This window comes from Phymastichus coffea, unplaced genomic scaffold (assembly GCF_024137745.1).
Source record: "Phymastichus coffea isolate CEN01 unplaced genomic scaffold, Cenicafe_Pcof_1.1 PCOF00003, whole genome shotgun sequence".
NCBI classification, from domain to species: domain Eukaryota; kingdom Metazoa; phylum Arthropoda; class Insecta; order Hymenoptera; family Eulophidae; genus Phymastichus; species Phymastichus coffea.
This window is the reverse complement of record NW_026706814.1, coordinates 5052037-5080018: the sequence shown is the minus strand read 5'-3', so window position 1 is coordinate 5080018 and position 27982 is coordinate 5052037. Positions and strand designations below refer to the sequence as shown.

The window sequence follows — 27982 nt, the reverse complement described above, 5'->3', positions numbered from 1 at the left end:
ATTTATTAATAAATAACTTACTTATATTAATAGTACATGAAAAAGTTAAAATTACAAAGTTTATTCTTCATTCATTGAATTTTCTTCTGCTACATTCTCCTCTAAATCGATGTAATATTTTACATCTCTTCTTCGTTTTTTGGAACCGGCTCTGAAATTTATATATAAAATTATTCATTACAATTCAAATTATAGGTATCTGAAGTACTAGAATTCATTATATTATAGCACTATATATCCTAAATCTGCACATAGGCCGCGCTTGAGCATGCCCCAAGGCGTTCTAATTTTAATGGCATCACGGTGGCATAACCGACAAAAAATAGCATATAAAATGGAATTCATCAAAATGTATTTATAGGACTGAAATTCAAAAAATAAAGCTACTGACGCACATAGATAATCAATAAATGTTTCCGAAAAGTTTAAAAATGATTACAATAGTACTCTTTAATTAAAGGTTGGCATACACTACTTGGAGGGCATATTCTCATTACGAGGAGTGGTTTGGAGCACATTGCAAATAATTTTCGAGGACCGAATATCGAACAGATAAGCACGAATAAACGTAACTTCTGGTAAAATTCTTAATTTTTACCCATGGTCTTATTTTAAAACCGCTTAAAAGAGCTATCGCATGATCAATTTGGACAAATCTAGCGCGAACTATTCCACTTTCAAACATACTATATTTTTTAGATACGCAAAAATGAGTGTATTTAATATCGGATATCTATGAAAAAGGTAATTTTGAAATTGGAAATCACGCGTGGAACATGAAAATTGCTTTAAGGCAATGGTGAACCCTCAGGGAAGATTACATTATTAACGTTTTGTCGGTAATCAGTCTTTCTGTACACAAGAGAACTACTTAGGTGACCCGTAAAGTAATATACTATGTAATACTTACGCTTCAGTGTCTGATTCCCTCTTGAGTCTTGTGCCAGACTGATCTAACCAGCTACTGATTCTTGAACGAATCTCTTCGTCCTGTGATGATGGAAATAGATGACGCACTGATTCTAAAAGAATATATTTCTATATAATTCAGAAAAACAATCAGAAATAATCCGTGTATAATACTCACTGTATATAACTGTGCACAACGGCAAATCTTTAAATGCATGCTTCTTCTTGTGCCCTACATAGCTGTATTTGTTTGCTACCTTATTAGTCATAGCAGCGGGTAGAATATTGTAAATAAACCTATGTATGTCAGCGCCTCCTTTGCTTTTAAAAAAAAGTACCTGGAATTCAAAGGGAATCAATTCATTTATCTAACGGTTAAAATCTGATTATTAGTGAATGAATGTGATGCGACTAAATGAGTTCGATAAGAGTCAACTCAACTATAGGGATACCAAGCTAGGAATAAGTCATACCATGAATATAGTTCAATAAATAATACAAATAGTACAAATTAAAAACCAACTCACAGCATAATAAAAATAATAATGCTAAAGTTATTTTAGCCATACTATCTATTGAGGTCAGTATACCTAATATCAAACTGTACCCAATATCGGACTTTTTTCAAAACTCAAATATTCGCGCTCTAACGCCCTCTAATGGGTTACCATTATGTTAGTAGTATAAATTAATTAAGATTTCACGATTTGCTTCGAAACGCCAACTCCGTTTTTTAAGAAGAGTTTCATGTCCCGTATAGCATCATATTTTTAATTTAAAATTTGCTACGAGTAAGTATGTGTTATTTAAGTTATGCTATTATTTCTAAACATAAAACTATATAATACCATTGGATTTGTAATTTCTTGCTCTTTGCAAGGCGCTTTACTACATTTGAGGGGCGGGGACACGTGAAATTTCAGCCTACCTTTATAAATGACTTAGGGGGCTGAAAATAATATATATAATATAGTATTTCCCGACAAATTCAATAGTGCTATCAAAAATAAAAAAAAATTCTTTTAGCATTTTTTTCATTTTTTTTGTTATATATATATATATATATATATGGGCGATTTCACGTCGGTTCACCGGATCAAAATTTTTGGCAGCAATTTCAAAATTTCAATTTTTGAAATTTTTGAAAACTTGTATAACTTCATGAATTTTTTTGAGTAGGAAGGAATCATGTTAGGTATATACATATATACATCAAATAACATGTACTTTTCACATAGATTATGAAAATAATATTAGTTTTTCAAAATAACCATTTTGAAAAAATGTATATATATATATATATATATATATATATATATATATATATATATATATACACACGAAAAAGTCAAAGAGCGACAAGGTTTAGATCAAATTTTATTCCATCAAAATGTATCTTATTCCAGTAGCTTCCGAAAGAAATGTCGCAAAGAATGGGTATCCCTTTACTTCTATATATTTAAGAAGCAAATATTATAAAAAAATCACATCATTTTATATATAATATGATGTAGTTGCCCCAAAATAAATAAAAAATAAAGTGGTACATGTTTTCAATGTATTTTTCCCCGTAGAATACGATGGTGTTATTAGTTTTTGAATACGACTTACCTAGAAAGCTATAATAGCAAATAACCTCTAAAAATCTTTGAAAAATCTTGTTTTTAGCTTCTAGCCCTTTTTCGGTAAACTTTATGATAAAACCAATAACACCGTTGTGTTCTACGTGGAAAAATACATTAAAAACATATCCTATATGTTGAAAAACATATTATTTAACACTGGCATTTGAACAGAAATAATAGTTATTTTAGTAGCCCAATTACCGCGTGTAGGGCAATATATTAATAGCTAATTTGGCAAAGAACTACCTACAGACATATCTAATTATTTTCTAATAAATGATATGTTTTCAATGTATTTTTCCACGTAGAACACTATGGTATTATTGGTTTGATCATAAAGTTTATCGAAAAAGCGCTAGAAGCTAAAAACAAGATTTTTCAAAGATTTTTAGAGGATTTTTACTATTCCTACTTCCTAAGTAACGTAAAAACTAATAACACTATCGTAATCTACGGGAAAAAATACATCGAAAACATGTACCACTTTGTTATTGTTTATTTATTGTGGGGGAACTACATCAAATTATATATGAGATAATGTGATTTTTTTTATATTTGCGTGTTAAATATTGTTATGATGCGGAAATGGCATCATAATTTGGCCACGATATCCCCTGCCGACGATGTATAATCGCTGACTCCGCGTACTTTCCTAGCCGGCGGATGCTAGCTAGCATTTGAGCGTAGCAGCCGATCTCGAGTTGACCCGACAAGCGAGCGCCCTCTCACCTCGCACATACACTCACACCGGTATAACCCGCTACTCTAAGGTCGCGTATATATACACACTGACACGCAGACTACGCGGTACCTTCAGAAGCGAACGAGCAGCAGACGACACAGCATGCGGAGCTGAGCAGCTTGATGACCACGGAGCATAGAAAATCCATAAAGTGGCGACGAGCATACTATAGCGAGAGAGACCACGCACGGTAGATGACGCTCGATACCATTCGCACGGATCTGCGTTCGATTACCGACCGCTCCACAGACGTATGATAAATGTATTGGATTTCGAGATTCGCGCGCTACGATCTACTAATCAAATAATTTCAGTTATACGGGACTATTACTCGGTTCTAACTGACCAACCAAAACTGGGGAATTATGGGGGAGGTGATGACGTAGTACTGAATTATCTCGCTGATAACATTTTTGACTAATGACTGATTTTCTCTCCGCGACCAATCACCGAATTTAACACAAAATTAAAAAGAGACAGACGACGAGCTGCACGAAGAAGACGTATCGGCTCATCCATATTGCCGCCTGTTGTATCAGTGATAGGACGTATTTCTTGTGCTTGAACATAGTTTCAATATTGTGTGAATACTAGTTTGTTCGGACGAAATATACTCGCTAGAGATTGTTGCTGGAGGGACGAGATATTGATCTTCGCACTCTATCACGCTGTAAGTACACTATTGACAGATCTGACGTTATTCGCGACGCGACTCCGACAGTCATGTGTCAACGCTGACCGGCATTTACCGACCCACGACCTTGTCTAAAGCGATCCTCCGCGAACTACGCGTCTGACTATTACGCCGGAAAAACTTTCATGGTAGACCGATGTAGAAGTGAAACACTCATCCTGACCCAACTTTTCTCACGGATGTTCTGGCCTTGACCTTGAACGCGTCGTGCATCTTGCACATTCATCTTCGACTACAAATTCAACTTTGCTTTAGCGACACCTTGGAAACTGTTTGGAATAAATCGACTCAATTTTTTTTTAATTACTCTCTGTATTTGCGATATCTTGACTACGTTCCTATCCCTTGGCACGCCGTCATCACTTTCAATTTCAGCCGCGGGCGCGACACTTATAAATATTGACCACCGGGCTACCTGAAGCATTAAGTCATTTACAGTATTTTGCATCTGAAAATTTATTTGAGACGATACGTTGCATCGCAATCTGATACCACCGCAGGCGGTAAAATTAAATGTCCATCTAGCGTAGCTCGATTCTTATTAGTCGTTTTATGCAACGTATCTCTGAACCGACTCCTGACGCCGAAACCTCGCCATCTTGTTTCGCTCAGCCAATCAGACAACGAGGAAGCTCTCTGCCACTCGACCTACCGCTAGCCCAGCATCTGTGGACCGACCGCCGTCGAACAGCTCTAACACATTCACACGTCGTGGTACGATTTTCCTCCGGTAGCCTCCGAGCTACCTGGCGCTCTACTACAAACTCGGGGAAAATTTGACGGTCGCCCGTAAGTATCGCTAATTCCGGCGCTGATATTGCCCGTAACTTCTCGCACGTTTAGCTGACCCTTACAATCTATAGAAGGAAAAGGATACCCATTATTTGGTTATAAAATTTGATCTAAACTTTGTCGCTCTTTGACTTTTTGGTAAATGTATATATATTTATAGATATATATTTTTTTTCATGATGTGTATTTTTAAAAACTAATATTATTTTAATAATCTACGTCGAAGTTTAAAGTGACAATTTTGAAAATTCTGCCAAAAATTCAATTATAAGTTTAAAAATCGGGAAAAATTAGGGATATTCTGCATAAGCAGTACTTTCGATTGGTACAAAATATCACATTTTTTTTCGACTTGACGTGAAATTATTGCTACATTTTCAAGAACTTAGCGAATGGGCTTTTGGAAATATTGATTTCTTCCACGAAAAAAAAATTAAAAATGTCAAAAGAATTTTTTTAACAATTTGATAGCAACATTGGATTTAGCGCGAAATACTACATTATCGATTCTAATTTCATCTCCCTACGACTTTTTTTCAAAGGTAGGCTGAAATTTCACTCCCCCCCCCCCCCCCCACCTAAGATAATACATAAATTATTCAAATGCCAGCCTGATTACTGTTCATGCTCAAAAGTACCCAATATCGTACATTTCCAAACCTTAATATCAACATCGAATAAAAAGTTTAAATATTATGTATTCAGCCATCTGTTACTTACTTCATATTTTTTTTCATTAGTTAGTTAAACTTTGTCAAATTCTATATAAAACGAAAGAATAACAAATTATGACATCTCAATCTGTAACATTTTACCTGTTAAGTTTTGATTTAGAACTTTGAAAACGCATTTTACAGAAAGTCCGATATTAGGTACACTGGCTCGAATTCGGAAAAAAGTAGATCGATTAAAAATTGCTGTAACTTCTGACAAAAAGCAATTTTCTGGTCGTGTGAGGGCTGATTTGAAAGCTTTTGATAGCAGCTTTTAAATAAAGCAACTCTTGATTGAAAATTTGCTTCGAATCAAAAGTTAAGTCCGTCCGCGCTTAGTAGTCCGATATGGAGTACAGGTACCTTAGTTTATGCTACTTGAAGAAGTTTTTGTATAAAACTAGTATATCGACTTGCAGAGAATGGTCTCTATATATTAAAGTTTATCTATTATAACGTAAAAATGCATCTACAGTATTTCCAGTTAATAACATAGAATGTCAATTCAAATAAAGTTTATGAAAATTAATGCACGTAATTTTAAAAACAGTTTTCATCTAATTGTCACCATTTTGTTATGGAATGGAAAATAAATCTGTGCATGTGCGCAAGTCATAATTGCACCCAAACATGCTAAAAGAGTACATTAGTCACCAAAGAAGTATAATAAGCACTGTACGCAATGCTTGACGTGTTCATATCATGCACTTCTTGCATGTCAACTATACTCCCGTGTTTTATACAATATTTCTACACACTTAAATGAAGTGATGATTTTGCGCCCTCAATCGGCGATACAGAACCGCATTGACTGTCTAAATGTAAAGAACGTATGAAGGTTTAAGGCATAGATTTCGCTCAAACTTGACAGTTGACTTTTTTTTGCCCGAAATTAAAACCCCTTTAAGGATTCAGGCATTCAGTTGAAAATAATCCAAACTTTTACCTGATATTTTGGCAATACAAAGCTTCTTTAAAAGCAAAATACGTCTAGCAAGGATGAGTTCGTTGTAATTTGGGTACCCTCAATTCATAGCTGAGATCAAGTCCTTCTATTGAAAAAAAAAATTGTTCGGAAATTCCGATCTGCTAGTTGAAGAATAACATTGAAAAATCGCCCTGCGATATTGTTTTTGCGACATTTCAAAAAAAAATGTATATGAATTCAACAAAGTTCTGCGCGAAATAGTACATTTTGCATCTAGGGAGCACAGTGGGCAAAGGACGCCCCGCGCGACGTTGCCAACCGAGCTAGGCGAGGTCGGAATTTCACGCAGTGCGTGTTTGCCTAATGTCCTCCCGTGGCGTAAATATAATTTTTCCGTACACCCCCGCGCAGTGGTGCTCTTGCGCCTTCATCGGGCGACACAGAACCACATTTCCAGTCTCCAGGAAAGTGGTTCGTGTCCGTGCGATGCGCTGTTTTACTGCTCGAGGCTAAGCCGAGAGCGGAAGAGGGCACATCGCGCATGCGCCAATCACTTTACTGCCAGGCTGGCCATGTAGTTTTGTGCTCCTTGCTAAGAAGGCGCACAGTCACCACCGTACGCGCAGTGTGTGGAAAAATAATTTTTAAGAATTAGACGAAAAATACGAAATTACAATAGTTACTATTTTGTTTATAACTAATTTGTTTTTTTTATTTAATATAAGTTCACTTCTTTAGAAATGTGTCTAGACCTTTTTGAAGTCGAGTAATGAGTATCTGAAAAAAATTGCTTATTGCATGAATTTTGCTTTTAAACAATTTTTTTTAAATAGTCGAAAAAATAATGTCGCAGTACAATTTTGATGATGTTCACGAACACTTTTGAAAAGTAAATACTTTATATAAGTTGGGTTATTAAGGGGACCGAATGGGGTTTAAATGGAAAAATTTACAGGCTTATCCATCGGTTTGTAGAAATCGTTCTAATAAAGTTAACCTAATATTTAAAATTTTTTTTCAATAAATATAGGTCCCTGCGGTAAACACGCGATAAGGAACTTCGTTCCAAAAACTCACCCTTGCAAGAATATTTTGATTTGAAGGGAGGCTTGATTTTCTAATATATCAGATAAAAGGTTAGATATATATCTCAAACGAAGACCTGTTGCACGGAATCGAGACAAAAGAAGGCCACCTACCAAATACATGACCCGTCGGGGGATTGCCCTTATTAGTGTCCGCGCGATCCGGCATGAGATACGTGCGGAAAGAATTTTACTCTCTGGTTGTCCATGCAGTTTTGAACTTTCTGCGAAGAGGGCTCAAACTCATCACACTACGTATAATATGCAAAAAACTGTTTTTTAACCAACTATATAGCAAGCTTCGCTATGATAACGTTGCGAAAACTGTAATTTCCTAACTTTCTACCTGACGCTCACGTGCGAAATGCTCGTGTAGAAAGCTTGGGACAACCGTTCAAATTTCCACCTTTATTGACACGAAATTTTTTGCAATCCATTTTTTACTTGCTGACCGTTAGGAGAAAATTCCACGCCAAAAAACTGTACTATTCAGCGGATGACGTAGAGTTGTCTAGGTTTCGCCGACTTGTGGAAAGATTAGCATAGTTCATCGTAGTTCTACAACGTTATCAGAACTAAGATTGAGGCTAATAGTAGCATTCAAAAAATATAGAATGAAATATTATATTCAACTATTAATATTTGGTTTTAAAAAAATATGCAGTCATATGAAGGGTGTTCATGTTGAAAACTACATACAATCCTTGGATAAATTTTGAATGATTTATAAAAGTCATTCTGTTTTTTGTTATATATATATATATATAGTCGAATTAAGTCGAATCCACAAACCTATTCAATATTTATCGGAATTTAAATAATATCAGGAATATTGTATCAGTTTTCAACATTCACTGGCATGTGTTATGAATGACAGTATGCCTTTGATGTCAAACAAGAGAATATTCATGCAGATGTCCATCCATACCACTGTGATCTTTGTCCTCACCTGCTACCCTAAGACATGCTCGTAAAAACATTCAGTTCAGTCGAAAATAATAGTAATTAACAAATGCAGTATATATTTTCATAAAAAGAGTGGGGAAGAGGGATTTCATGTTTAAGAAAGTATGCGTATGCATGCATGTATGTTACCTTTTCGCACATACATAATTTTCCATTAAGTCTGGATATGTAGTCCTTTCTTGCCTTTGTTGTTACTGTAATCATTGTAGTATAAATCATTTAAAAATTAATTATCAATTAAAGGGCTTAATGCAGTTCATTATTATTATACTATTTCAAATGAGTTATACTATCTCGAAACCTCTAGTCAAAGGGAAATTATGCAACAAATTAACATTGGGAATAAGCAATTAATCAATGGCGATATTTGAAGGAATACACAACATTATGACATAAGAGAATTTTTTACATTGTCCTTCTCTATCACAAGGGCTTTAAAAAAATATGAATTCGTTTTTACAAACTTTTTCGGATCAATTATAATACTACTGTGGGCAAAAAGTAAGGTGAATTTTCAATTTAAACTTCGCGGGCTTAACATTTCGAGCTAGTTCTTTTTTTCTTGAGTTGGTAGGACTGCGAATGACATCTGGAACAAATTTCATGTCAATGTCATCATCAGTAATATATTTACGCTTGTGTTTACCAAACGACCAAGAGTGCATGTTTCGATTTTTACAATGTCTGATTTAATTGAGCAAAGAAGTGCCATCAAATTTTGTTTGCGGAATGAAATTTCGGCTGCGGAAACGTTGAGGATGTTGCGGAAGGCCTTTGGTGATTCTACCATGTCGCAGAAAAATGTTTATAAGTGATACAAAGACTTCAAAGAGGGTCGAGAACGTGTTGATGACTTGGAGCGCTCCGGACGACCATCGACGTCAACAGATGACCAACACGTCAATAAAGTGAAGGAATTAGTGCTCGAAAATCGTCGGTTGACTGTTAGAGACCTTACTGATATGATCGGAATATCAGAAGGATCTGTGAAAACAATTTTGAAAGACCATTTGGGCCTACGAAAAGTCAAATCTCGTTTGGTACCGAAAACGCTCAATTTCTTGCAAAAAAGTCGCCGCGTTGATGTGTGTGAAACAATGCTTTCTGACTATCAGGACAAGCTCAAATGCATGATTACGGGAGATGAGACTTGGATTTATGCTTACGACCCTGAAACAACCGACCAATCAAGCGAATATCGTGCTAAAGGCGAGGCCAGACCGAAAAGAACACGTCAAAGTCGTTCAAAAATCAAGGTAATGATGACAGTTTTCTTCGATTTTCGTGGTGTGGTGCACTATGAATTCCTTCCACCCGGCCAAACTGTTAATAAGGAATATTATTTGAGCGTTATGCGTCGTTTGCGTGAAGCAATTCGTCTAAAAAGACCAGAATTATGGGCCAACAACTCTTGGTTTTTGCATCACGATAATGTACCATCTCACACTGCACTCGTTCTTCGTGACCATTTCGCCAAAAATTCGACGCATATCGTTCCGCAACCACCGTATTCGCCTGATTTGGCTCCGTGTGACTTCTGGCTATTCCCAAAACTCAAGAGACCACTCCGGGGAACGCGTTTCGAGTCGATTGAGGAGATAAGAGCTGAATCGAAGAAGGCGCTGATGGCTATACCGGAAAGGGACTATTTGGCATGTTTCGAGGATTGGAAAAAACGTTGGCATAAGTGTATTTTATCGGGAGGGGATTACTTCGAAGGGAATGACATTGATGTAGAAGAATAAATAAAGATTTTTCATTTTACAAACAAATTCACCTTACTTTTTGCCCACAGTAGTAAAACCAATGAAAGTGGGTTTCTGGTGCGATTTTCCATTTTTTTTCTTCAACACTTTTATAGATATAGAATTTCAAGTTCTTGGAGTAGGGTAACCATATTTTGTTCAGTTATTGTACTGGATGTTATAAATCTTTTGAGACTAATCTCACCGTATTAGCATAATCCTACTTAATTATGACAATATCAGTTTGGTTATCTCTATTTCCATTAAAAATGTACCATGCGCATTCCACTTTGACCAAATTAAATGTATGATGACTCATTTTCTTTGTGAACAGCTGTAGAATAAATGTTAGCAAGCCAATAATTAATAGGTCAAATTGGGGCTAAGTAGGCTCAAGCAATAGGGTAAAAAATATGGAAAAGTGAGGGATTTTTTCATATTCCTGTATGTTTTATGGTGCCATTCAGTATGGAGTGAGTTTAACAAAAATCTGCTTGCTAAGAATTATTCTTTGAGTCTACCAGAAGAAAAAGAGCTCCCACAGATCAAACTTGATGAATGTGGTATGCGCATGGGACTTTTTAAAGTTGAGCCGGAAAAATGATTAAAATGCTCACAATATAGGTCCAAAACATGCAAAATAATTCTAAGGGGCATCAAAATTTTTGTTTTTATTTCAACTGATATATGTCCCAAATTTTGTAAGTTTAGGTCCATAAATAAAAAAATCAGAAGTTTCACCAGTAACCCACCTTAAGATCCTTTCAAAGGTTGTAAAATGCAATTACATCCAAGACAAAAAAAAATTAGCTTCGCGTTGATAAGATTGATTTTTATCGACGATTATCAATTAAACTTAACATTAAACGGTAAAGCCGGGTTTCTATGTTAATGTAGACCCCAGTCCATTTCGTGAAAGTAATTATGGGACTTTAGTTAAACTAGATTCGCAAGTCACCTTTTACATTTTTTTCTTAAAAAATACTTTTTGGGAAAAATAAGACGCAAGAAAAAGATGTTTTATTACTTTTCTTTTTTATCGACCGTTAAGGCAACTGAAAAACATTTTGATTTGAGGTTCTTCTCCCAATTGTACTCGTACGAATATTTTCTAGCGTATATGTAGATTATCAAGTTATTATGATACTCCGCGACCCGCTCGTTTTTTTATATAGATGAACATGACCCTTACCAATCAATCCTTCAAAATATCACAAAACCGAAACCCTATAGTTGTATTCTCAGTCAAATTTTGCAATTATTTCCGACCCTAAAAAATTTTTTAAGAATACATTATATACGATTGAAGTACATAAAACATATATATTTTTTAATTATATTCGATTTTATCTCCTTATACCCTTTACGGGATTTTACGGTACCTCACTCACCACCATAGTTTGAGAGACATTTTTCCCGTTCATTTATCCCATGGCTAGAAGCGGTATTTTCACTGAGAAGCATTCGGACTACCAATATGCCCGGGGTAGCCATGAGACCTGTGCCCTCTTCTTGTACGGCTATGTGCTTCCAGACCCCACAGGTTATCGTTCCCTGAATTAAACGTCTAAGACGTAGAAAAAATTCTTCTGTGGGAAAACCTACGCCAGGAACGATAACCCGGTCGCTTTGGCGGATATAGCGGAGCACAGTATTTTTCCTTGCAAAAAAAGTCCCAGTGACTCACACGGGAATGAGACTCCGGTCTTCTTCACGAAAGTCCGGCGTCCTATCTACTAAGCCACCGACGCGACTAAATACGTAAAATATTAATTTTCTCTGTAAAGGCGTATCTAGCGAACGTCTTATAACAAGAATCGCGGTCGCGATTAGAGTTTACCACCACAATGTGGGAAAATGATCGATTTACGAATGTTGTTCACAGCCTTCAGTCGTGGTTAGAAAATATATCAGAAAGACACAGAATGATAAACACGCCCATGAAGTTGTTTTGGAGGATGTCAAAGCCGTTAAGGTTATGAATGAAAAATTAACAGATGTGGCTGCTCACTATGGGTTTAAAATCCCAGCACTTGTCTACCATTTGAAAAAATATGAAAACTATGATTTTTCAAAAGACATTTCGGTTCAGGAAGTGAAGAAAGAAAATCAAGTTTTTCCTATGTAAAATACTGTACTATAAAAATGAGATTTTTAGTTGAAATACAAGTTACAGCGGGTTTGAACTCGTTCTCACGATGAAAACGAGACGATGAACATAAAAAATTACCTCAAACCACTAAAACTCTAAGAAGAAACTTCGGAACCCGCTAGAAATAGAGCCCTATCGTTACTTTTACAAAATGGACTGTGACCCACATTAAAACCGAAATCGAACTTTTATAAAAAATTTCCTATTATTATAATTATTACGTTAATTGAAGTATATAAGATAACTGGACTAATATTTACCAATTCTTTTCTGAAAGTTGGGTCAGTGCGTATTTTTTCGTTCACGCCATCCATACTCCTTTCTGGAATCTCATCAGTCATTGGAAATATTTTAGACATGCTTTCAATCATATCTTGAGAAGCCACAATTTCTTTGTCTGCAACGCGTATATTTTGACAGCGTTGTAATTTTTTTGACAGATTATCTACTTTGATGCCCAAGGAGTTGAGTTTTGTTACCATTGTCTTTTGCATTTCTGAAACACAAACGATTTCTATCACAGCATGAACATTCCAAATTCATAAATACTGATAACGGGGACGTTTTGAAGGCTAGTTTCATTATGCACAAAACAACATTTGTACGAAGATTTGATGAATTTAAATTATTACAAAACAAAATGGAGTTCTAACTTTTTTCTGAGGAAATACATACATTACAAATCTGAGACTTCTCGGCATAACCGAATACAGTTCTGAGTTATAACTACATTCTAGTATTTAAGAGACCCTCTTCCAAGATATTTAGCGTAGACGAGTGAAACTTTAACCTATGCTCCTAAAAAGTCAGATGCCTAACTCAGTTTAACAGAATATCTCAGTTTTTAATGTTATGCATATATATATATATATATATATATGCATAACATTAAAACTTAGGGAAATGCCGACTCATTCGATTTTGCCAAAAAGCCACAGTAAATATACTATAAAACATTTTGTCGAAAAGATAATTTTTTTTGTATATTTTGCGGTTTCAACATACTGAACTAGATAGAAAGACGAAGGAGAACTCCTTGTAACTGAGGTAAAATAAACAGTTTTTGGAAAAACTGTATGTTAAAAATCTATTTGACAGATTGTTTTAAAAATTGGGACGATGTAGACAAGTCAGGATGTAGCTCACGAAGACGTAAAACGGCTACCAGTTGTTTTGAGAAAACGGCTTTCAAAGTTTAGAAAAGTAATCCTCACACCGCGTAAGCGCATTCGTTCAATGACCGTAGTACGTAATTGATTCGGAATTTCATTCTGAATTTTTGGGATTTTTTCAAAATGTTTCACTATCAATTTATGCAATAGAAAAAATTGATTTTTTTGGTCCAATTACATGGAGTTCTCCCCTTAAGTATAATTTAAAAAAAAGTAATATAGCGTAGAAAGGTTTTTGTAAGAAAAAAAAATTACAAACCGAAGATCATAGGGAGTGTAATTTCCAGCTCCACTTCGTTATTTGATCCATCTTCTTCTTCTTGACTTGAATCATTCACTACGGAATTACCAGAGGGTCCACCTGTTAAAAATTCTGATCTTGGGAACAGGCTTTTTTGAGCCGGCGAGATGGTTCTTTGTAAATCTACTTGTAAAGATTTCAGAAGGGGCGCATTTTTCACTGAATTTTTAGCAAGGAGGACTTTCTTAGGAGATATTCCTTCTGTGCTCTTGCTGCCGTCAACTGAATTATTAGTTTCCCATGTCTTAGGTGGTTTAACTTTTGTAAATGATGATATAAATTTGGAAGGTGAAGCTGTTATTTTATTTCTAGCCGCTCTAGTTGCTTTAAGTCTTTCCTCATCACTAGCATCAGTTAAATCGTCAAGATTTGGAAATCGAGCTTCCTTTTGAGCATCAACATAATCGTCTGAAAAAATTTTTATACATTTTGTTTTTAATTTGAAAAAATAAATAAATAAAAATGTCGTTTCATGGATTTTATCGCTTGCATATTCTCATTTTTTCTCAATTTCAGATTTTATTTCGTAATTTCGGTTCATTCACAGTAACACGTACGCTAGCGCTTTTTGATGTCAGCGAACCGAATTTCTGCAATATAGTAGATATGTTCAAACGTATCGGTTCGCACAATAACAGCACGCAGGCTATGCAACCGTGCAATCAGGTCACATAAGCAGCGGCTAAGTTAATAATTTTCTGCGTCAAGCACGCGGACACTGCGTCGTGAGCAACACAGCCCGCATAGTGCAAGCGTTGTGCTTGACAACACAATTGCCCGAGAACTTGCGAAGTGGCTAATGACAATGGCTAGCCATGACAACACCCACACCTACATTCTGACTTGGAAACAACAAAGAAAGAATCGTTTTTTAACACTTGGCCGATTCTAGCGCAGTTTTCTGGTTAAACTCACCGCTCACAATATACGTGCTGTATTGCAAATATTACAGTGTCCGTGTGCCTCATGGAGACAAGCCTTAACTTAACAGCTACCTATGTGACCTAAATGCACGGTTGTATGGCATGCGTGTTGGTATTGTACTAAGCCGTGCGCTCAAGATCATCCAGAGCATTGCAAACGATTTTAATTCAATTCATTGATATACATAGTAATGCGCAATATACTGTTACAATTGAGCGAGTATTAAGATTAACGCGCGAATCAGTAACAAAGAAACATATAAATAGAAACTAATAACGCAAAATATCGTTGTCGCAACAGGTGGAAGGTTCGTGAATGATAGGTGAACCCTGTTTGTCCAACTCACATATTTAGTAGCACGACTACCTATCTAAAAATCAAGGGTTGCGGAAGCTAGCCGCATGCGTTTAGGCGCCAAAGCCGGCAACGCTGCGAGCACCGCGACACTCTATACAGTATTATGGTGCTTCAATGCCCCTTCTAAATTCACTTTATTATTTTTTTTCAACTGCGTAGTTATTATGATGTTTCCAATTCGTAAAATCGAAAGATTGGCTTACTACCTATAATCCAAAAAAAGTTTTATTTTGATCCATGCAGTTTTGAGAAAGTTATTTGAGTAAAACCATTTGAAAAATGTTGCATTTTTGTGGTTTCCATAAGATCATATGTTTTTGACCGCTCTATGTGTAGTATACGTCAAATGTCGCGTAGAATATGTCGAACTCTATTATCTTTCATCTGTAAAGTATCTGACTAATAATCTATTCAACTCAATTGAAGATTATGTACGGGAGTCTTTTTAGGGAATCTACTACGCCGATTGAAAAAATTATATGCATACTTATAAACGTTTAAGAATCTTGAACAGTAACTGAAATCTTCCCCCCTCCCACAAACATTTCAAAACATGTAAAAAAGCTGGCATGAGTGTAAGCTCTGAAAGAGACTGTACTCAAAGTAATTTTTTACCTGCAAGCAAATTGTGACTGCATACACGCATGACAGCTTTTTAACATTTTTTTAAATGTTCGTTTCATTACTATCAAAAAGCGCTCGCGTACGTGCTACTGTGAATGAGCCGCTAAAACATCAAAGAACCAATAACTTCACCCAATCCTATTATTCATAGGATGGATCCTATTATTAATAGGGGATACCAATTACCGTTTGACTTGATAAAAGTACAAGAGTAAAGTTCCCAATCGGAATTTCTTGACTCCAAGTTTATGGCAGCAGATTTAACTCGTGCTGAGTCCTTGTATGGAGGCCAATAAACAGATTCTTTATCGTCGGTCAACCAATTGCTTGGTACTACTCGTATCTCACCTTCCTCATCTTTTATGATCGAATACTTCTTCATAATTTCTGGAGATGAAGATTAACTAAGATAATTATTAAATATCACATTTAGGTTCCTTAAATATATTATTTGATCAGAATTATATAGAATGATTCGATTACAAGTTATTGGGTTAGTGTGAAAAACACAGAGTGCATAAGCGATAAAAATAAAAAAAATAGCTATCATTACCTCAACTACTTATTAACCAATAATTCTGTTCAAGAAACTAGTTTCTTCGTTTATAAAAAGCAATATCTGTACGAAATTTCATAATGATTCGATTAAAATAAATTGAGTTATCAAGAAAATGGCAAATAAGGTCTTTTTTTAAGAATGAAAATTTTCCTCACGTTATATGCGATACAATGACTTGAAATCACTTTGACATTTTAATAATGCTATGACACACTGTAAATTAAATGTTACTGAATAGTCGTTTCGATTTTATTCAATTTTTGTATGAAATTTACTTTTCCTACTATACAAGCGAATTAAAAGCATCTAGAGACTTAAAGAGAGAAACTAAAATAACCTAAGATTTTCTGATAAAAAATCTAAGCGTTAAAACGTAGTATGAAAAAAATTAAAAAGAAATATTCATACGTATAATCATGTGACTCTTTCTTTGCACCCATCATTAATTAAAAACACATTAAATGAGTCTTTATACATTAAATTAAAATAACTTTATATACACACAAATATACATACATATTTTCCAAAATATCATATTTTGACTTCTCGGACCTTAAAACATATATCACCTATGATATTTATTGAAAATTTTTTACAATAAAACAAAGCTTCCTCTAACAGGGCGCAATAATAAATGGATTCAGAGGAACATATTTTTATAGTTCAGGTATTTACTTCCCCATTGCATCCCTGAAATAATCCCAGAAAAATGAATGAACGAATATTACGTTATAATTTCGTTTGATTTCTCACCAGAATCAAATAAAATTTACAAATAGATTGGTTCTTGATTACTGCTTTTTAATTATATTTGAAATTATGTTATGAGAAATATTTATTTTTATTTTCGATGTGATATACACAAAAGTATAGATTTGAAATTAAAATTGAAACGTGAAGATAGACATTCTCTTGTATGTTTAAAGTCATATTTTTCAAAATAAAAAATATAATTATTAGTAGTATAAAGATTCCTAATCAAATTCTTACAACTGCCATTATAATAAAAATTTATCAACAAAGAGTGATAACAACAAATATCGGAGCATTCTAACTAAAGTATATACATCATGTACTTAAGTAATACCGTTACATTTCAAATTTGTAATCAAGACTAAAGCAGAATTGCTTAGAGAAAAATTTGCAGTAATTCTTCTAAAATAGCGTTACTTGATATTGTCGCAACACCTTACATTTTCTCGCCTAAGAGAACCTTTCTATATACGCAGAGGCGAAATTTCAGTAGAGACATCTCCCAAATTAGACACAAACCCGATCAGAAACTTAAGAATCTTGATAAGTATGAATTATTGGAAATGTAATAATTTCATTCTTGTAAGGGATTTTAAAAATTTTGCATAGTACTTCTTGACACATCCAATATTCCATATCTTTTGCTTCGCTTACAATGTTAATACCTAATGTCCCACTTGAAAAATTTTCCAAGGTATACAAATCTTTTCTAATTACATGTTTTCTGCCAATAGTATACAAACAGCTACCATTTTTTATAAAATTTAAAACAGTAATTATAGTTCCGTCTTTTAACATGACACAATTATTTCGATCGTCGCATATGTCAATACGACATAATTCAGCGATGTTTAATATTTTATATTGTGTACCGCGAGGACATGTATCGATCAAGATCCCATTATATTGTACTTTCTCTAATTCCAACATTCCTTTTCTTGTATCAAAGCGATATTTTAGTATTTTTACAGATTCGTACTCTGCTATTCGTCTAGTAATTTGTTGCAATGGTTTCTCTCCTTTACGAATAAATTTTTTAATAGAACAAATGTAGCTTTCGAATGGATATGCACTAAAAGATTCTAACGGGCCATACTTTTCCACATCTTTTGTTAAGTGTAACAAACTGTGAACATTGAAACTAACATTATTTTTGCCATAAACTTCTTGAAATGTTTGCAAGAATTGTATAATTAACGACTGAGCGAATTCAATATTACTAGGTTCTGTAATATAAGATTTACTTGAAAGAATTACGATACTCGTATGAAGCAAGAGAAAGTTATGATATACGTCAGATTCCAAAACATCTTTCAGAATAAACGGACCATAATATAATAAAAAATGTCGATATTCCGTAGCTTTCCATTGTTTCCAATAATTTAGAGACCTTGAACGTCTATTAAAATCACTGGGTAAAATATATTTCATATTTTCGAGTCTACTGGAAATTAGTTCAATTTTTTCATGCGACAATCTGCAATGTTTATTTTTCCGGTCTTTGTCACCTATCCAATGTCTTATAAGCTGCCTCATGATACCAAGATGCACTGAATGCATAGAATCAATAGGAACATTGGAAATCAATCCCACATCTGGCAATTTATTCAGAATTGTTTCTCTGTGTTGATAATCACCCAAATAATCTAAATTTTTGAAGTTCAAATCGGTTCTTATGAGTTCATTACAATATCTAAGAAAATTTGTTTGATCAGATATAGGAAAAACCATGGAATTATGATATTCACCTTCTATTAAACATTTACTACAGCTAGAATAACCACTGTGACCCTTTGTACACAGAATGAATGATTTGGCAGGTGCGTCACAAATAAATCCGTAAATTTGCACGTTATATTTTTTGTCTTTATAGTCAAAACCATTTAATATTATTGGTATAATTTCCTCAACAAATTTTGATAAATACACGTTAGGATCTGCAGGCTTCTTAGAACCGTAATAAATGCCTATTACATGTACTGACTTTGAATGAAAATCTTTACAAAGAATTGTCCAAACACCTTTTCCTGATGACGTTCCAGTAATAGGAGCACCGTCGATATTAATCATAAGTTTTATAGTCTCCAACGTACAATTAGTATCAGAATGACTTAAAATGATATTTTGAAGAGCGTTTGTAACCCCAAGATGGCAATAGTGACCGATATCCATAGCATCAATATGTGTAAACTTTGGAGTTTTTAAAAGAGTTCTTGGATCTTTCGGGAATGGAGTATTTGTATATGTGTTAAGTATTGATAATAATGATTTTAAAGCATTATGGCGTATTTGAAAATCTTTTGCCCATTCAGTTATGTCGTTTACGAATTTTTTATTATTCAGTTGAACAGGATTTTCCAATGCCAGATCAAAATCTAAGTCTGTATCACTATCACCATCCGGAATACTTTCAGCTTCGCTGTCACTGTAACGATATATTTCGGAATCAAGAGAACTACAACTACTTTCCGAGTCATATCCATCCATTTCACTCTGAATAATAGTGTCTATATTCGGAATCGATCGATTATGGTCTACATTGTCTAGTTCAACTAAACGAGACTCGGATACACGAGTGTTTACATTTTTCTTTGAGTTTTCCAGGAAAGTTGCATGTAATAAACAAGCTGCGTTCGTAGCTGGTGTCATTTCGTCATCACTTTCAGGAGCAGATGTCTGATTAGACGAAGTAATTTTCGAAACAACATCGTATACATCTAATTTAGTCTGCTTTGCTGCTAACCGGCGAAGTTGTTTAGTTGATTGAGGATTTCGTTGTCGCTTTTTAGGCATCTCCCTGTTTAACGAATTTTTGTATAGACCAAAGTAACAATATTTTGTTTATATCGTTTATTAAAAAAGTTTTTTTCCACTAATTTCACACCTAGGTAAGTCAACCTTGACGGTGATTTGTTTCTATGAAAGTATACGAGGTGTGTTCAAAAAGGAAGGTGACTTTTCAAATTTCACGGGCAACGTATTTTCGATTATCAATTTTTTTGTTTTGTTATGTTGGTACACTCTTCCCGAACATCTGTACCAAGTTTCAAATGTATAGCATTTTTTGTTTGGTTGTGAGAGGCGTAAAGGTTATAAGTGTTTTGCGTGCTCAGCGATTTCTTGCTATCGAAAAATATGGATCAAAGGATTTGCATCAAATTTTGTGTAAAAAATAAAATAAAGTGCTCTGAAACACTTGAAATGTTGACGGTGGCATACGGTGAAACTGTTCTGAGTAAAAAAAATGTTTACAAGTGGTACAAACTCTTCCAAGATGGCCGGGAAGATGCCAATGACGAGCTTTGCTCTGGACGCCCAAGCACGTCTACAACTGATGAAAACGTTCAAGCAGTGGAGAAAATTGTTCTGGAAAATCGTCGAATCACTATCAGAGAAGTTGCTGAGGATGTTGGTATATCGCTTGGCTCGTGCCATGAGATTTTTTCTAACGTTTTGGGCATGAGATGTGTGTCAGCGAAGTTTGTTCCGATTGCTAAATTTTGACCAAAAGAACCGTCGCATGAGCATCGCTCAAGAACTGTTGAATGACGTCAACGACGACCCAGATTTACTCAAAAGGGTCATAACTGGTGACGAATCATGGGTATATGGTTATGATATCGAAACCAAAGTCCAATCGTCCCAATGGAAGAGCCCAGATGAGCCAAGACCGAAAAAAGCACGCCAAGTTCGATCAAATGTCAAAGTTTTGCTCACTGTTTTCTTCGATTACCATGGCGTGGTGCATCAGGAGTTCTTACCCTATGGACGTACGGTCAATAAACAGTATTATCTTGAAGTTATGCGCCGTTTACGAGAAGCAATACGAAGAAAACGCCCAGAATTGTGGAAAAACTATTCATGGCTTTTGCATCACGATAATGCCCCTGCTCACTCATCTTTGCTTGTGAGACATTTTTTGGCCAAAAACAACACCACAATCATGCCTCACCCATCATATTCACCGGATTTGGCCCCATGTGACTTTTTCTTGTTCCCAAAACTAAAAAGACCTATGAAAGGACGGAGATTTGCACCGATTGAAGAGATAAAGACTGCAGCGCTGGAAGAGCTCCAGGCTATACCGAAAAGTGCTTATGAGAAGTGCTTTGAGGATTGGAAAAACCGTTGGCATAAGTGTATTGTATCTGAGGGGGATTACTTTGAAGGGGATATTTATATTTATCAATACATAAATATTGATAAATAAATAAATACTTTTTCTTAAAAATACAAAGTCACCTTACTTTTTGAACACACCTCGTATATAGAAATTATCGTTTGCGAAGCCCACCAGACTTGTCTAGTTTTTGGTAGTTACCACATAACCTCAAAAATCATAATATTATCTATAACCGCATTCTACTATGCAAGAATAAATTAAAAACAAAAACCTGATATATGTTTTCGAATAGAAATTAGTTTTCTGAACAGTACCAATCACACTTATCGCTTTCAATAACGATGTTTTCAATGTATTTTTTATGTAGAATACGATGACATTATTCGTTCTAGCCTAAAGTCTGTGACGCCGTTGAATCTCCCACCGAAAGAGATTCGCTCAACTATGCTAACTTCTGGACCAAAGCACTGAGCGCGCAAAATCACTTCGGTTCCGAGCACCATCAGATAGTGCAGGAGCACAACCAACGTGCGAGCGACAACACGCGCTAGTCTAGACCTATGACCGTTCGCAAAGTCAGTCGCAACGGATTTCTCATTTCAAGTGATGAACAGCAATGCAAGCCACGAGGCAGTCCTTATAGACTGGCTTATCCATGCATAACTTTTGCTACATTTTACTTATTACAAGTACGTTGTAAGTAGTTCGAGATTATAGTATTAATGAATTCACTCAAATTGACCACAGTCACTTATCCCAAACTAAAGCTTCCAACTTCACATAAACTTCGTTAACTCCAAAATGGTGACTCTGACATACGCGCGCGCATCGCTAAGGTCTTGCACGGCGTGCTCAGAATTTTTAGCATTACGAGTGCGCGAATAGTTTTTTCTCATTGTGAAGTGCTGCGACTTTCAGTGAAACCAGTGATCTATTCGTGTGGGATGTGACTCTTGGTAGTTTCTGAACAATTTCGCTCGCGGTACATGTAACTGCCGCCTCGAACGTGAGGGCACGCTAGCTCCATCATTCCGTTAAAGCAAAGCGCCGCGCCTCTCGGGTGCGGATTCTAGTAACGCATCCGAGCGTACCATCATCTCTCGCTCTCCGTCTCCATCAACAGGGGGCAACTCTCGTCCTTCCATAGCATACTATCTGCAGCAGTCCTGGCGCGATCTAAGACGCTTTACCGGAACGATAAACTACTTCCGAGCATTGATTCCACACGCTACCAAGCTAAAGGATCCCTTCATAAACTACCTCCATGATGCCAAGAAAAACGATAAGCGACCGATCAAATGGACAACGTAGGCCACTGAAACCTTCGAGGACTGCCAAAGAAAGCCTTGTCAAGGCCACGATAGCCTGTTTCCACGCACCCAACGCACCACTCAGGCTCAATACAGACGGCTCTTCCACAGCCATCGGAGCATTGCTGGAGCAACTGAAAAACTCCGTATGACAGAGAACTGCTGGAAATTTTCGCTGCAATAAAGCATTTCTAGCACATTCTCGATAGACGAGAATCCGTCATGCGCACTTATAACAAACTGCTCATCAATTTTCTTGACCAACTGCCAGACAAAGCATCGCACCGAAAGCTCGATCAACTCGATTACGTCAACAATTCCTGCCAAAATTATCGAAAAACGAGTGTCATATTTGGATTCAACGGCTTAAAATACATAAGAACAACTAAGAGGCAATAGAGAGCGCATTGGCAATGTTTGATTTTTTGCCAGTCAGCCAAAATGTGATATGATAATATATTGTTTTTTTCATATTGAAATTTAAGAAAAATTTTGTCTAGAGCTAAGAACATTTGTATCAATTTTAACATCCGATCAATAACAAAACAAAACCAGGGGATCATAAGGAAATACAATTGAACAATAGCAATCAATAAACTCAATTTTACATGGACATCAAGCAATATTTTCTAATTTTAGAGTAGGACTACATTTATTCGAAGTGAAAAAGTAGTGCCCAAATTTTATGTTGATAGTAGTGATGAGAATCCGATGACGCTACAAATCATTTTCATGAAGTCGAGACGAATCTAAATCGTTTGTACGTCCGCAGTTAGCTGTTCTATTTCTCGTTCCAGTTTCAGTGATACATTTTTAAAAAAAGATTCCGCGAAAACATTTTTATTGAAAAGCTGTAAATGCTGTTCGAATAGATAATTTTGTAAATTAATTAATTATATTGGTATACTATACTAAAATAATTAATATTATATTCAATGCTATGCAGATCAGAATTTTCAATTATAACACACTAGAGCGAATTCACTCTTTTGAAACACAGTGATTATATTAGATGTATCATAGTTCATCTAACTCAACTATTCATTAATTTCAACTAATAGTGGTATGTATTTATATATTATTGATAGTAAAAATTAACTAACAACAATTAATTCTGCTATATTAATAGCAGAATTATATAAGCAGCTTTGATAATTAAAATATATATCTTGATTGATATTATACAATTCAAAAATATTAAAGAAATACAGTATACCCTAAATATAAGAAGTTATATAAATCAGTTTTAATCATTCGGATACAACACCATTGATAATCATGTCATTGTAAGCCCAGCCTGTGGATGCATCACTTATTTAAAGCATTGAAGTCTTACATCAGCTATAACATTCCAATCTTCTGGTAGTTCTACTTTAAATCTTTTCAAAATATATCAACAACTTCTTTAAAATGAAGATATTCTTTAGTTTCATCGAAGCAGATTAATAATTTATATTTCTCATCTGACTCCTGTAAAAGAAGTATATATTCAGTAATAATTGCAAAATCTTTCATTTATTTTATGACAATTTACACTTTTACCGTTATCAAATTATCCATGAATATCGTACAAACCATCAATGAAGAAAGATACTTTCTTGTAAATAATAATAAATATTTAATATCTACTAATACATAAATATTCATGCAATGCAATATATAGTTCAATCTATCACAGTAATTCAAAGAATAAAATAATAGTTCTAAATTCCAAGAAATAAACTGAAGTAATATGTGTTCATTACCTGTCCTGGGCAATTAATCAAAAGGTAGTGATTTTTGAAATTAAAAACTTTTCTAATCAACCATCCAATATTTTTCTCTAAAAACTCAATACAATAAGCTCCATTAGTTTGCAAGCTTCTGTACTATCCAGACCAAATATCATATAAATACTATAATAAAAGACAATGGTCTTTTACATTTTGTAATTCTGTATGGCCTTTAAAATCAAAAACATTTAATCTTTATTGCAATAATCAACTGCACATGATTCAGACATTTTTTCAGAGTTTTTACCTAAAATTGCATATTTTTTCTTGTGAGAATAGCAAATTAACATTCTCCCTTGTACTCTACTATATGCAGCTGCTTTTGTAAATGATCCAATACATGTGCATGAATTTTCCACAAAATTAGATGTGAAAGATTCTAATTCATTGGTCCATATTCAGAAAACAATAGCCTAAAGTGATCCACTTTGTATACAATTACTGAAGACCGTACTGATGATTTTATAATCTTTGAACAAAGCTATTACCTAAAATAAAAAAACGAATTCTACTGTATTTATCAACTTTATCTAGAAGTTATAGCGATTAATTTATAAAACTACCTCCTTCAGATATTGGCTGTTTAATATCGGCATGATAAACTCTGACAGCATACCAACTCGAATCTGCAGCCCAGACAACTTTAAAAGCCTGTCCAAAAGCGTTGTTTCTCAAGCCTATAAATGTATAAATCATAAACTATCATCAAAAACTACGATGAAACTTCCTTTAGGATTGTGATGAATTGTTCGTGGTTAGATTTCACAAACACCCATGTCTTTGACAGTTAATGGCAACTTTTCACCTTCCTGAGCTTCTTCTCCAAGTACTTTCAAATTGACCTGCTGAATTTCACTGTGTTTTGCCCATACAATTTTACCACCTATATACATAAAAAATTTTCTAAGCGTAATGATCTTTACAATGAAACATGAAAGTTATTGCATATGTGATAAGTTTACCAAGAGAATCCATAGACACAGCTGGTTCCTCACAAACAACTTTTAGCATTACACTAACTTCATTGTAACCAATAGCTACATTATTAGAACCTTTTGTAGATGTAGGGAAAAACTTGGCACAGCCAAGAATTTTCCCAATTCCAAAGTATTATAAGGATGTCATTAATTTTAAAAATTATTAAATAATTCAAGATATATGATATTTGAATTATCAAAGCTGCTTATATAATTCTGCTATTAATATAGCAGAAATAATTATTATTATTTAATTTTTACTATCAATAATATATAAATACATACCACTATTAGTTAAAATGAATAGTTGAGTTAGATGAACTATGATACATCTAATATAATCACTGGTTGATAGACTAAAAAAATTATTTCTAACCTAATAATAAGTTTATGCTTGCTTAGAATGCTGAATGAACTGAACTGAGCTGAAATACTTATTGCACTGGGGGGTTTCGTCTATAACTCAATTAAAAATTATCTTTCCCATAACAAAACTATATTTATGATGAGCAAATTTTTAGTTATTCTTTGGATATCGATGGAATCATTTTTGATGTTATGATATTTTCTATCACCCAATATCATGGTTGTTTTTTCATCATTTAAGCACAGTTCAGTTGACTACAAAAAATAACTAACAATTTGCTCATCATGAATATAAGTTTGTGTTATGCCAAACATAATTTTTAATTGAGTTACAGACAGAGCCAAGTGCAATAATTAAAGTACTCTTTAGAGACTTGAGCTTGCCTTAATTTTGGAAGGTCGAGATTTCATAAAATTAAAACTTTAATAAAATAAATAATTAATAGATATTACTTTCTTCTTTTTTTGGATAATTGCTGTCTTTTGCATTTATGGATTTGAGTAACAGCAGCTATTGGTCGATTATCTTAAGATTTGGGCAAGAATTTTGAACCTCGACTAAACTCTGTCCTACTTTAGACATAGCCTTTTTATTAACTTTATTGAATTGAAATATTGAATTTTATTAATAATTACAAAAAAATTAATTCCTGTTGCTAAACATATTTTTGAAAATCCAAGCTATAGCTTTTATTGCAAAAAATATAATAATTTTAAAAATCAAACCAGATCATCAACACAGACAAATGCTAGAATTGTTATAAAAACTAATAAATATATTATTGACAACAAATGAGAAGATGTTCGATCTCAGAATATAATAGTTTACATCATTTCATAAATTGATGTGACTTAAAAATTTTAATTGATTCTTATCTACAAAAGTAGTTTGTAAAATCCTGTTATATCTCTATCCTCCACCAGTGATTGTACTCCAACTATTTGAGTTTATGTATTGTCATAGCGTTACTAAGATTTGTTCTACTGATCTAGAGATGGGGTATTTATACTTTTGTTCAATTAATTTCAATCAATGAATTGTTTAGTTTTTGAAAAATTGATAATATAGTTTTGATAAAAATTTTTAGTTGACATGACAATTTTTATTAATATTTAAATTTCAAGAACTATATTCATGTGGAATGTTGCAAAGGTTCACTAGGTACTTGTTCTAAACTCAACATCCCATAATTTTTTAAATGGTACAAGAGGAGAAAGTTATACATACATCATGACTGGACCTACAATTTAATGAGGAATTCAAATCAAGATAATAAACAATTGAAAATTTCATATCTGAAAATCCTTATATGCCTGGGGCTAGACCCCACAACTTTTTTTTGCACAGAAGCATTAATTTTTACCCAATAAACCACCATGAATTAATTTAATTAGAAAATATAAGTTAACTGTTAGATACTACACTTGTGACACCAACTTTAGCTACTTTTTGACCTAGCCACATATACATCTATTTTAAATAAACTAATTTGTTTTGAACAATGAAAAGAATTTGTGCTTGGTTTTAAACCATTACTTTATTACTTATGATTTCCAAAAATTTGTCAATTTAGTATATTCAAAAAGTATAATTTACATAACTTCAAAAAAATACTTGCTAATTGTTTGAGACCTTGCAGCAAACAATCTTACAGTGACAGCTAAGGATTAAGAAATGTGTCATTCAATTGATATTTGATACATATCGTAAAAAATTATAATTCATATTTTTAAATAAACAAATTTCCTGAAGAGGCTTAGAATCTGTTGTCAAAACATTAAAAAACATGTAGACCAATATATGAATTCAATTTTAATTATAGGTCAACCCTCAAAAATCAATAAAGCATTTTTAGGTAATTATAATTTGATAAATCGAATTTTACAAAACATTAGATTTATATTCAATTTTCAAATATATAAGAAAACTGCTAATTTTGTTATAAGACTTAAAATAATCCACCAAGATCTGATCAATTGCAACAGTTGTTGATTATAATTTTAAACACACTTAAAAAGATAAAGTTCAAATAAACTTCACATAAGGTCAAATAGTAACATTTAAACAACTAAACTGAATAAACATAATATAAATTAAAAATATAATATAGATAATTGATAATTTTATATTCAGTCTGGTTAAAATAAAATTTATGTGTGAACGCGTGGTCGTAACCTTTCTAAAACACAAATTTCGCTGATGCACATTAAATAATATGTAACTTACATAAATAATATAACTTACCTGATGATTCAAAAGAATGATAGTAGCTGGTTTTTTTATTATTCAATAATCACGTATTGATAAATACTTTTAATGTGCCTCGTGTAGATGTCCCCCGTCAGTGTCAGTACAAACGACGGAATGACAGTTTGCAGTGAGAAGTAAAGTT

At 34.0% G+C, this 27982-nt stretch overlaps 2 protein-coding genes across 5 annotated transcripts in view; one reads left to right on the top strand and one right to left on the bottom strand.

Moving 5' to 3' along the window:
* Positions 1-27982, top strand: part of LOC131664775 (glycogen [starch] synthase) — a 1096132-nt gene that overhangs the window by 644329 nt on the left and 423821 nt on the right. The gene's annotated exons all lie outside the window — the stretch shown is intronic.
* Positions 11-27941, bottom strand: LOC131664787 (uncharacterized). 3 transcript variants are annotated; one of them, XM_058936165.1, is made up of 7 exons: positions 27835-27941; positions 15916-16133; positions 13783-14232; positions 12612-12847; positions 1088-1247; positions 911-1022; positions 11-151 (listed from the first exon to the last, which is right to left on the bottom strand). In XM_058936165.1, the coding sequence occupies exons 2-7, from the start codon at positions 16109-16111 to the stop codon at positions 61-63; spliced, it is 1245 nt and encodes a 414-aa protein (XP_058792148.1). In that variant the 5' UTR covers positions 16112-16133; positions 27835-27941; the 3' UTR covers positions 11-60. The 3 variants fall into 3 exon arrangements, with proteins under 3 accessions (XP_058792148.1, XP_058792138.1, XP_058792156.1); XM_058936155.1 differs by having other exon boundaries at positions 15916-16116; XM_058936173.1 differs by lacking the exon at positions 27835-27941 and adding an exon at positions 26818-26951 and having other exon boundaries at positions 15916-16116.

What these genes read in the sequence shown, in the direction of transcription:
- LOC131664787 (XM_058936165.1), bottom strand. Translation starts at nt 16,111, where the DNA reads ATGAAGAAGTATTCGATCATAAAAGATGAGGAAGGTGAGATACGAGTA. An exon ending in TACACTCCCTATGATCTTCG is followed by an intron (nt 12,848 to 13,782) that starts GTTTGTAATTTT and finishes TTTGTGTTTCAG; the next exon opens with AAATGCAAAAGACAATGGTA. An exon ending in AGGGAATCAGACACTGAAGC is followed by an intron (nt 152 to 910) that starts GTAAGTATTACA and finishes TATAAATTTCAG; the next exon opens with AGCCGGTTCCAAAAAACGAA.